The 12,900-nt window shown below is 39.3% G+C and overlaps 1 protein-coding gene across 3 annotated transcripts in view; it reads left to right on the top strand.

The window, feature by feature from the left end:
• Nucleotides 1-12,900, top strand: part of XKR4 (XK related 4) — a 430,447-nt gene that overhangs the window by 245,379 nt on the left and 172,168 nt on the right. For all 3 annotated transcript variants that reach the window (XM_063643299.1, XM_063643297.1, XM_063643298.1), the window contains exon 2: nucleotides 12,297-12,496. In XM_063643299.1, the coding sequence (XP_063499369.1) occupies nucleotides 12,297-12,496 (200 nt within the window). The remainder of the gene's footprint in view (nucleotides 1-12,296; nucleotides 12,497-12,900) is intronic.

The raw sequence follows: 12,900 nt of genomic DNA, 5'->3' as shown, positions 1-12,900 counted from the left end.
AAGTTTGGTGCCTCTGGTGAGAGGCGGTGTGCTCGGGGCACTGCGACAATGACAATGAAGAGTGGAGTGTGGGTCACAGCCTGCTCTGGTACTCTCAAGGTGGGAGACAGCCCCAACTGTCCCCTATGACCATGACCCCTAATGCCTGTGTCAAACAGAAGGTCATCCAGTTCATTCACTTTTTTTTTTTTTTGAGACAAATACTGCATGATTTCACTTATATCCAGAGAAGATATCTAGAGTAGTCAAATCCAGAGAAGACAGAAAGCAGAATGGTGTTTGTCATGGACTGGGGAAAGAGGAGGAATGGAGAATTGTTGTTTAGTGGGTATAGAGTTTACATTTTCTTTTTCTTTTTTTTTTTTTTCTTTTTTGACACAGAATCTTGCTCTGTCACCTAGGCTGGAGTGCAGTGGCACAATCTTGGCTCACTGCAACCTCCGCCTCCTGTGTTCAAGTGATTCTCCTGCCTCAGCCTTCCGAGTAGCTGGGATTACAGGCGCACACCACCACACTTGGCTAATTTTTTATATTTTTAGTAGAGACTGGCTTCACCATGTTGGCCAGGCTATTCTCAAACTCCTGACCTCAAGTGATCCACCTGCCATGGCCTCCCAAATTGCTGGGATTAGAGGCGTGAGCCACCACACTCAGCCCCGATTCATTCTTTCTCCCTCAATTCACATAGTTTTTTTCTTCCTTTTAGTGGGAAATAAAGTCTAATCTTGAAACAAGAGCCACTAGAAAAATGTTCTACCATAGAATATAGGCCAGAATTTCAAGTTATTTTTACTATTATTCACCACAGAATGGAGATGGCAGAAGCCTAATATCCTGGTACTAAAACAAGGTGGTGGTGTGAGTGTCATTGTTGCTTAGCTTACCCAATAAAGAACTTCTTAGGATGACAAGTCACACAATTTTCTTAAGAGTAACAAAAACAGAAACCTGTTGAGGTTATGTGTGTGTGTGTGCGTGTGTGTGTTTAGAAAGCTTTGTAGCCAGGCAACAGAAGAAAATATCACTTGCTGGAATCACTGTTTAGTAATGTTGTTTATTTAAAGCTCTTCTGCACAGATTTCACTCTGTATTTTTCAGACCGTAAAAATAACAGCTGATAACAGCCAGTTTAATGTACAAAAGACAGCAAAATAAAATTTAATATTAGAATATATTTGCATAGTATCAACATAGGTATTAATGATTTCTTATTCAGCTATGGATATATCAGCAGTTAATGTACTTTGTCAAATCTTTTTTAGGGATTGAAATGTTTATCTTACATATGAACTGTCTGAAACATGACTTACATACCTCCCATTTCCCCACAAGTAATGTAAGGATTATGTCAATCATTTCAATTTTAGATTAAATATGTACTAGCTATGTGATCTTTGACATACCAAATGTTTGAGATTTCCCTGCCAAACTTGTCACTTAGGCCATATTATGTTTCAGTCTGAACTTAGTGACATAGGAGGCTGTGATTTGAGTCCATTGTGCTGTTTAGCACTTGGAAAATACTGATGAAAAGGAGCTGAGAATTTAAATGCAATTTATATGTTCAGAATCACACTGGACTTGATTTTGTGCCTGCATTGTGGAGGGGATGGGTTACATATAGGTGTCCATGTGCAAGGTGTAGTGGGGAGTTATGTATGTGTGTTTTCATGCACGTCTTCAAAAATGCTAAGGAAATCACAAAGTCAAGATGTTGTTGGATTGAGATTACGTGGATAAAGTCAGTGCAGAATTCTTGGTGACCTTTGTGATGTAAACAAAACTATATCTTCCCTTAGCATGCTTCCCAAGGGAATAAATAATAAGACTGACCATATGAGAAAATGAATCAGTCATATGGTAAGGAAAGCAAATGTCTTGTAAATGTGTTTACCTCTGAAGAGGAGGCAGAACACATTGACATTTCAGAGAGGGCTTTTATCGGGAACATCTCCCATTAGCACTAATGAGAGCTGGGTATTTAATCCACTGTTCTCTCATGCTCATGGCATATTTCATCCTTGATGGCAAGGCCTTGAAACTTTTTTCCTCCTTTAATGATACTCTGTGGTAGTTACGCTAAATTTTTAACTGTGTATATGGCTTTCTGTGACTCCTCTCTGCCATCTGTATAAATATCTAAGTGGAACTAAAGCTTTTCATTACTGTGAACTTCCCTGACCAACCTCTTTAGAGATATTTTCCTTCATCCACGCGGAATCCTAAAAAGGAAAACCTTAGCGAGCCCCACCCTCCACCCTACCTAGCCCCCAGCCTGGATTCCCTGGGTTTCAGGAAGCCCAGAAATCAGCTTCTTTCTCAGTAGGGTGGTGACATCTTCGTCTTCTCCTCTGGAAGGTCAGTCGAAGCCCAGATCCTGATTAACAGACTGATCTAACCCAATGTGACAAAACACCATGCAGGATAACATGCCTAGAGAAAATGACGAGGAGTAAAGACGTCAAATCACCTCAGTTATGAGGGGGGAAAAGACCAGCAATCTAGAGGAATCCAGAACATCAAGGGCCACGGTTCACAGCAGCGTGCTTGTCATGAGTGAGGCTTGTGTGTGCCAGGCACATCCTCCCATCTAATCCCCACAAGCCTGTGAGGGAGGGAAGGCCATCCCTGCCTTCTCGGAGGGTGATTCTGGCTCAGAGGATATCGTCTATGAGAACCAGAAGGAAGGAATATTTTCTAGATACAATCAGCACAGTTTCCAAGGAGACAAGACTGCTTGGCTTTTCTCTTCAAGTGTGCAAAGGGTCACTTTCCAGGGACTGGCTGTCAGCCATCCTCCTATCCCCAGTGTCAGAAGTGGACATGGGGTTACAATATGGGACATGGGGTTACAATACAATCCGGGAAGGACCTGGATAGACTGGATGAATAGATGATGGACAGGTAGATGACAGAGGGAGAGACAGACATATATAAACACACACACACACACACACACACAAAGAGAGAGAGAAAGAGAGAGAGAGAGAGATGATAGATAAAAGAGAAAGAAAGATACAGAAATAGATAGAGATCTAGACAGAGTGACAGAGACAGAGAGATAAGTAGATAGAGATGTTTACATAGAGATATAGACAGATATACAGACAGAGAGATAGAGATAGATACAGATAGACTGATATAGAACTAGATAAATACAGATAGAGACAGACAGAGAGAGAGAGAGAGAGAGGAAAGAGAGAATGGTTGCCACAGTCTTTGAGTTCTCTGACATAAGCTGACCCACACAAATCACTGAGCCTCAAGATGTCTTGGAGCGCAGGTAGCTGAAAGGAAAATCCAAAGATTAAGGTATCATTGCTACTTTCCATTTTACTCCTGAAAAAAACCAACTTATTTTTACTGACATCTAATATTTACTTATTGCTTACTGGGTAATTTATGTACATCATCTCATCTTATTTTTAATTAGTAATTTTTTAACAGGATGGAAACCTAAAGTTTAGAAATTAGAAAGTAATTCCCCAGAGTTCTGGAACGACAGAGCCATGATTGTTCAGAACTGAAGTCCTTAACCTCTGCACCTATCGTCAATCAGCAAAAAAGCACGTAGAAGACTGGGAAATGCAGTAACTACCATCTGAATGTTTTTGCTATGGTGAATTCCAGAATAATGCAAGCTGGACAGATGTAATGTATGATCATGGAACCTGGCATTGGGATATCTGGGACCTTGGCCCAGCTTCCATTTCTCAGCCATATCACCTTGGACATCTGATCCCTACATCCCTCCAGCTTCTGCATCCTCTGAGTCCAAGCTAGAATATTATAGTATAAAATATGTGGTAGGAATTTGTCAATGAATTGGTTACCATGGTCTGTGTTAAATAACCCAAATTTGAGGATCAGGGTCTAAAAAATTAACACATTAAAATTGAAAATGACGTTCAGGCAAATCACAGAATAATAAATACAAGAGGCTAATACACACCAACGAATGTTAAACCTCAGTAAGAATAAAAGTCACTAATCGAACATGCATTTTGTCCACCCATATAATTGGCAATTTTAATGATAATACATAAGGGTTTAAGAAAATAAGGACACTTATCACTACCAATTAGTACAGTCTTTCTAGAGAACAATTTTACAATATATTTCAAAAGCTTAAAACATATGAAAGCTATTTCAGCACTTCAGCTACATGAAAGTTTATTACAGCATTATTTATGAATTTCAAAAATAACAATAACACATGATCCCACCACTGAGAGATCATCACTTTAATATTTTGGTGTTAAATGTCCTAAATTTTATTCTGTGTGCACACACACACACATACACACACACGCGCTTAAAATTATTAATGGGATACATTGGCTATACTATTTTAACCTGCCTTTTGCCTTAACAATATACAATGAATGGATGTATTATAATTTGTTTAATACCTTATCATTGGGCATTTGGGTTTTAACCATCTTTTTGTACTATAAATAACACAATGCTGTATATCCTCATAGCTAATCCTGAGTGAATTTGTGTGTGCTCTTTGTCTATAGTTATTTTCAAAGAGCAAGAGCATGTGCAGGACATCAGCCTGGCACTTCACATGACCCACCTGCCCCTGCTTCCTAAGGGCAGGACTTCTAGGCTGGTAGATGCAGCCTTATTCTAGAATATTTTCCTGTGTCATTCTTTGTAAGCTGGATCCATCAAGGAGTTGCTATGTTGTATAGAGGTCTTTCCTCCATCAAAAATTCAGGCATTTTAAAACTCCCCATCTAAAAGTAAAGTTTGACACGTGCTATAGCACAGATGAACCTTGAGGACATTATGCTAAATGAAATAAGCCAGTCACAAAAAGACCAATACCGTATGATTCCACTTATATCCAGAGAAGATATCCAGAGTAGTTAAATCCAGAGATCCATCCAGAGTTAAATCTAGAGAAGAGAGAAAGTAGAATGGTAGTTGCCAGGGGCTGGGGAAGGAGGGGAATGGAGAATCGTTGTTTGGTAGATACAGAGATTATGTTTTCTTTTATTTTTCTTTCTTTTTTATTTTTTTTGAGACAGAGGCTCGCTCTGTCACCCTAGCTGGAATGCAGTGGCATGATCTCAGCTCACTGCAACCTCCGCCTCCTGGGTTCAAGTGATTCTCCTGCCTCAGCCTCCCAAGTAGCTGGGATTACATGCGTGCGCCACCACATCTGGCTAATTTTTTATATTTTTGGCAGAGATGGGGTTTCACCATGTTGGCAAGGCTGGTCTCGAACTCCTGACCTCAAGTGATCCACCCACCTTGGCCTCCCAAAGTGCTGGGATTACAGGCATGAGCCACCATGCCCAGCCAGTGTTTCCATTTTCTAAGGTGAACAGACTTCTGAAGATGGGCGGTGGTGATGTTTGCACAGCAATGTGATTGCACTTCACACTCCTAAACTGTACACTTAAAATAATTAAGATGGTAAATCTTATGTTATATATAGTTTACCAAAATTAAAACAAAAAAACTCCCCATTCAGGACCTGAAAATAGCTTTTTTTTTTTTTTTGCCATCCTTGGTTTATAGATGTTTGAACTCTGTATGTGTAGTATTAGAAGGTTTGATTTTGTGTCTTATTATGTGAAACTCTGTGAAACCTAATACTGGTTGTTTCATTCTATTGGAAGAAACCTGTCACCAGGATCAGATTAACTGTGAGCTCAAGGTGCTATAAAAACAAACGTCTCATTGTACCAGAAGAGTTCAAGTCCCTGGGGAGCATGTTTGTAGCTTTTTAGCCTATAGAAGCAAACAGCTGGGAGTATACATAGCCTTCTCCTGGGAAAAAACTAAAAAGAAAATAGCTCAGGGAGGCATTTGTGGGAGTTCTACTGACCGTGGAGGTCCTGAATTTAAACCTTCTGTTAGAATTGCAAGGAAGTAGAGCATTTGTTCATTAATTTGTTTACTCCCTGCAAATGCTGTCTGTGCTTTCTTCACAAGATAGCCCACTCTTACACCTTCACACAGCCAACATCACTGGCCCCCCGATCAAAGCCAGCATCTTTTCTCACCTGGATTATTGCACTAGTCTTCCAACCAATGCCCCTACTTCTCTCCTGGCCCTACTATCCTTTATTTTCCACGCAATAACCAATTTTGTTAAAATGCAAGTCAGATTCCCTACTTTTCCATTCAAATCTGTCCAGTGACTTCCTGTTTCCCTTGGACAAAAACACAAAATTGCAAATATTGCATGTGTTCAATACATACTCATTGAATCCATAAAAGGATGCATGTGAATTGAGTGCTTATTAATCATCAGACACTGAGCCAGATGTTTCTTTATAGGGGTACAAAGACAAATGACATTCTTTCCTCTCTGGGAGTTTATATTCTAGAATATGAAATGAACTCACAGATGAATACATACAAAAATAATGTTACTTTTCCCTGGTTAAAGTCTGAATAAAGATAGTTTGGGCTCAAACAATGGAATGGCCAGTTTTACCTGGGTGGGGAGAGAGGCCAAGGGGGAGGGAATTCTTGAGTATTTTAAAATAGTAGAGATTCCAGTGTGATAAGGAATGTGTAGAGGCATTCCAGGGCAGGAGAACCACATGAGCAAAGGCACGAGGTGTGGATTCATCTCCAAGGAGCAGGGAGTGTTTCAATGAGTGTGGGAACATAGAATATGGGATGGGGCATAGAAGTCAAAGGTTAGGAAGAAAGGTTAAACTAAAAGTTTTAAACTTAAATGCCTTCATTTGCATTGATTGACTTTACTGTTTTATCTTCTAGGCAGTGGGGAGTCATTGAGGTTTTAAAGGTGATGGAAATTCATTCAATGTGTGTCACAGACAGGTCACACTAGAAGCAATGGGAAGAATCCATTAGAGTTTTCAAAGTCAATCAATAAATAGTAAGAACTAGCATTTACTGAATGCTTACTATCTATTAATACCAAGTTCTGTGCTGAGTCTTTCACTTTTATTACATTTAATTCTCAGGTCAACCTATGTGATTGGTACTGTGATTTTCCCCCTTTAAAGATGGACACATTAAGGCAGAGAGATTTTAAGCCCAAAGTCATACCATTAGTAGATTAAAGAACCAAAATAGAAACCCAAAGAATCTGACTTTAGAAAAGGGAGAGGAAAAGAAATATATTGAAGAGATAAAAGCTCCAGAATATAGTTACTAGATGTAAGTGGTAAAGGCCTAAAGTGTCCCCTAGATTTAGCTTGGACAACTTAATGGATGGAAGTGTCTTCTCAGAATAGCAAATGGGACAAATTTAGAAAGAAGGCTAACAAGGTGTTTTGAATATGTTTGTTTTTATATGATTGCGGGAAATCCGGATAGCAGATGGGGACATGGATTTGAATCTCAGGTGAGGGTTGGAGTTTGAGATGCAGACTTGGAAATCACTAAACAAGGGAGGAGAAGTCATGGAGTGAACAAGATCAAACACTGATAGAAAAGCATTAGGGTTGAATTGTGTCCTCCCTTACAGATATTGAAGTCCTAACCCCATACCTGTGAATGTGACCTTATTTTGGAAACAGAGTAAGATCTTTGTCATGATCAAGTGAAGATGAGATCATTGGGGTGACTCCTAATCAATATGACTGTGTAGTTATATAAAGAAGAAATTTAGACACAGAAACAGACACACACACAGGGGGAATGCCCTGTGAAGAAGACAGAGATTGGGATGATGCCTCTGCAAGTTGAGGAATGCCAAAGATTGCCAGCAAACCACCAGAAACTACTGAAGGGCAGCATGCAACAGATGCTTCCTTACAGGCTTCAGAAGGAATGAACTCTGATGACACCCTGATCTCAGACTTCCAGTCTTCAGAACTGGGAGATAATACATTTCTGTGATTTAAACCACAGTCTGTGACACTTTGTCAAAGCAGCTCTAGGAAACTAATACAAACAGGTTGCATATGCATGGAGTATTCAAGGATGATTGGTGATGATCGAATGGAGACTATTTATTCAAAAATATGCCTGGCAGTCAGAGAATCAGGAAGGGCTATTCCAGGGCTATTCCAAGCATAAGTATGTGAACAGCCATGGAGGCAGAAGAAAGGAAACACCAGCAGTTTGCACTGAGCTCATCACAAGCTGCAGCCATGGAGCGGTGGGAGAAAGAGATCTGCCCATGAAAGTCCCTGTAAAGTGCATGATAGCAAGCTTCACCTTAGAGTTCATACAGAGCAGCCAAAGGTTCAGGGGAATGATTAAATGCTTTTTGTGTTTTAAAGTGGTATGTTCTGCAAATATGGTGACAATGGCAACATCATTCTTTAGTCTACCAAAATTACCAAATTAAAATAGGCAGAGCAACTAGGTTGACAAAACTGAAGAATTGTGGATGATAAAACAGTGTTGAGATACCCCCATAATTACCTAGAGACAAATTAGTGACAACATATAAGAGCCAATGTGATGTCAACAACCATGCAGGAGAAAGTAGAGAGAAGACCTTGAGAACCAGATACTCCCTAGGAAGTGCCCTGAACCAAGCTCAGAGGAGGAGGAGAGACATGGAGGGAGGGTGTTCTCAATGATCCAATGCAGGGGTGAGTCCAAGGAGGCCACAGTGCAATCAAATCTGATGCTACTGGATCAGGCTGGGTCCTTTAACCCCATTAACTAAGAAACTGAAGGCCTTTCCCAAACAAGGCTCCATACTGAGGAGAATCTGCTGGGAATAGATTCCAAACTGAGCAGGACAGGGACAACCACAAAAGATGACAGAGAATGTCCAAATAAAAGTGGGGAGGAGCAGAGGCAGCTGATAGCAGAAAGTAACAAGTGATTCTATTTACCACTTCATGAGAACACCAGAAGAGTGTGTTAGAGCTGTAAAACCAGCTAAGCTATCCCGGCCCACTCATCCCTCCTAAAAGTATAGGAAACTAAATTAACTTTTAAAACTTAGCAACAAGAAAATTATCAATTATTACAATGAAAAGAAAGTAAGAAAACTAATGATGTTTCTGTAGACAATTAAACAAAAAAAAACACATGCACAAAATGGATAAAAATCATAAGCAAATACTTCTAAATGAGCTGAAAGAAAATTTTAAAATTGTAAGAGCTATGAAGAACAATATAAATCAGAATTAGAAAAAATTCATAAAAGAAATAAGTAGAAAAAAGTAGTATTTGACACAAAGGATGATGGATAGAACTCATCAGTATAGAATTTTTTTTTTTTTTTTTTTTTTGGAGATGGAGTTTCGTTCTTGTTGCCCAGGCTGGAGTGCAATGGTATGATCTCAGCTCACTGCAACCTCTGCCTCCCAGGTTCAAGTGATTCTCCCGTCTCAGCCTCCCCAGTAGCTGGGATTACAGGCATGTGCCACCACACCCAGCTAATTTTTGTATTTTTAGTAGAGAGGGAGTTTCATCATATTGGTCAGGCTGGTCTTGAACTCCTGACCTCAGGTGATCCGCCCACCTCAGCCTCCTAAAGTGCTAGGATTACAGGTGTGAGCCACCATGCCCAGCCTAGAATTTTATATTTAAAAAAAAAAAGCAGGACAGAAATGAAAACTCAACTAGAAGGGATATGGCACTATACACACACCATAGTGAGAAGATGAATAGAAGATGGAGAGGAGGAAAAATCAAGAAGAAATTTGAGATTAGAAGGATTCAAGAGAAACTGTTAGACACAGAATAAAGAAGATATAGCATATATAATCAATAGGAGGCATCCAAGAAGAAAGACAAAGCAATGGATTAGAAAAAATACTGAATGCTATCATTCAAGAAAAATTAAAACTACACATGGAAACCTGAAGCTATATAATGAAGATACACATCACATTCTTCAGAAAATGGATGCAGAACAGCCGATACCAAGGTACATTCTAATAAAACCATAGATCTCTAAAAAGAAACAAAATATGCTTGGGACTTCCAAGCAAAAAGATCAAGTAGCTTATAAGAGAATGAATGTCAAATTTCTATCAGACTTTTCCATAAGAACACTAGGCTAGTAAACGAAGTGACAGATTTAAAGGGCTCAAATAAATAAATTGCAGATCTTGGACCTTGCATGGAATATGCATGAATTCCACATCCACCCAACCTAAGCTTTCGGTGAAAAGCTTGCCTGGATTTTCTGCTCCTGCACTTCCTTGCTGTATCTCTGCTATTCTTCGCTCTTGACATCTGAGAATCTTTGCACTAGGTAAATGCAGTTCATTCACAGACTCTAAAAGTGGGTACCAATCTCCAACGAAAACTGTGAAACTTTTGGGTCTGTGTAACCAAAAGAGCCTATACTCACCCAAGGCAAGATTGATAGCTACATACTGTTATAAATATGCAAGAGCTCAGGAAATATTATCCCTATGTACCTTTCTTGAGGGATCTACCAGACAGCAAGCTCCAGACAACCAAATTCTGTAGAGACATTGGCAAGAGAGCTGGAGAAGTATTCTAACAAGTAAGTAAAGAAGGATGATGGACTCTGAATATCACCATTTTGCAACCTTGATTGCAATATCATCAGTATATGGTAAGATCATAAAATAGAACTAATTCTGATGTGCTTCCTGATGAAAGTACACAACATCACCTGCCAAAAACAGTCGAACTTGAAGCTGATCAAAATTCTAACACTAATTACCCATTTGCAGAAAACACAAAGGATAGATATGTTAACCACACCATGCAAATACAATCATTAAAATCAAGACAAAGAAAACATGCAAGAAATTTAAAAGGACATGGAAGGATAATCCATGTCATAAAAAAGACTTAAGATACATACCAAATAATCATCTTATGTGGATCCTGTTTGGACTGCATTTCAAACAAACTTAAAAAATTGTGATAATCAGGAAAATATGAACATTGAGTATTTGATACTATTAAGAAATTACTGTCTTTATTTGTAAGTGTGATCACAATATTGGTTTTAAAATTATTTTACATAAAATACTTATAGATGAAATAATGTGATGCCCGGGGTTTGCTTTAAAATAATTTGGTGGGCCGGGCGCGGTGGCTCAAGCCTGTAATCCCAGCACTTTGGGAGGCCGAGGCGGGCGGATCACGAGGTCAGGAGATCGAGACCATCCTGGCTAACATGGAGAAACCCCGTCTCTACTAAAAGTACAAAAAAATTAGCCGGGCGTGTTGGCGGGCGCCTGTAGTCCCAGCTACTCGGGAGGCTGAGGCAGGAGAATGGCGTGAACCCGGGAGGCGGAGCTTGCAGTGAGCGGAGATCGCGCCACTGCACTCCAGCCTGGGGAACAGAGCAAGAATCCGTCTCAAAAAAAAAAAATAATAAAATAATAATTTGGTGACAGGATGTAAGTGGAGGTACAAATAAAAAAGATTGGCAATATGTTGATAACTCCAGTTGACCCTTGAACAATACAAGTTTGAACTGTGCAGGTCTACTTATAGGCAGATTTTATTCCAGGTCTACCACCCCTGAGACAGCAAAACCAACCCCTCCTCTTCCTTCTCAGCCTATTCAATGTAAAGATGATGACGATGAAGACATTTATGATCCACTTCGACTTAATGGATAGTTAATATATTTTCTTTTCCTTATGATTTTCTTAATATTCTCTTTTCTCTTTATTGTAGGAATACAGTATATAATACATATAGAAAATATGTGTTGATAGACTGTTTATGTTATCAGTAAGGCTTCCAATCAACTATAGGCTATTAGTGAAGTGGAGAGTCAAAAATTATATGCAGATTTTCAACTACATTGATATCCCAACGCTCATTGTTCAAGGATCAACTGTACTTACACTGAGTGGAAGGGTATAGTGGATGCATTACTTTATTTTTTTCTCCTTTTGTATATGTTGGGAATTTTCAATAATAAAAAGTGGTTTTTTAAGGCATAAGAAGGTTTATATGCACATACATTTTGGTACTTCAGGCTTTCATTCTGTCCTAGGAGAAATCCCCTCATGAACACTGTTGAGCACATAAAGAAACTGACAAAAAAGAATGTATGTAGATCTTTAAGGTAGCAAACTCATTCTCCACCTGAGTTTCCACCGCATTCCACCTCACACTTCTTCATATTGCAATTGAGCAGAATGTCTTTATGAGGACTAAAATTGCAGTGACTTCTCAAAGTGAGCATTTACAAATATGGGTACTCTTAAGCAGTTACAGGATTGACAAATTACAGGATTGTAACTTTGGACTTTAACTCATAAGCCCCCGAGGTAATTACTTCTTGTGCTTGCTTGCATATGGTGGCTTGCAGAAAAGAACAACCCTGGAGTTTGAATTATAAACTGTCATCACTCATCTCTTTCTTATTCTCCATGTTTTCTTTCTAGATATTTCCACACAATATACTTAGGTATTCGAAGCCGACAGAGTGGGGAGAATGACAGATGGAGGTTTTACTGGAAAATGGTATATGAGTATGCGGATGTGAGTATGCTGCATTTGCTAGCCACCTTTCTGGAAAGTGCTCCACAGCTGGTCCTGCAGCTCTGCATTATCGTACAGACTCATAGCTTACAGGCCCTCCAAGGTAAGGACTTGCAATTTGGTTTCTGAATTTGGGGAAAGATTGACTGCCTACTTTGTCACAATCCGAGGAACTGTCCTAATGCCCTTTGTTGACACAGGCCTGTGATACGTCTGCTGTTTTACATGTGTTTTGTGAATGATACATGACGTTTTCCTACCATTGCTTCTCATGACTGATTAATTGAAAGACAGTGTATTTTTGCTCTCCAGCTGTCCTCTTAGTAGGAAAAAAAATCTTTATGATTTTACACTGTCGATGTGGGGATAGAGTCGGTCAACTGAGGCTTTCTGGTTTTTATAATGGAATAATTTCCAAAAGTTGCAAAGAAAGCAATAACTTTCTCTCTCTGTCTCTAATATACATATGTGTGTATGCATGTGTGTGTGTGTGTATATGGTATTAGA

The sequence above is a fragment of the Symphalangus syndactylus genome, chromosome 7, assembly GCF_028878055.3.
Source record: "Symphalangus syndactylus isolate Jambi chromosome 7, NHGRI_mSymSyn1-v2.1_pri, whole genome shotgun sequence".
In the NCBI taxonomy this organism is placed as follows: Eukaryota; Metazoa; Chordata; class Mammalia; order Primates; family Hylobatidae; genus Symphalangus; species Symphalangus syndactylus.
This window is presented reverse-complemented; position numbering and strand designations above follow the sequence as displayed.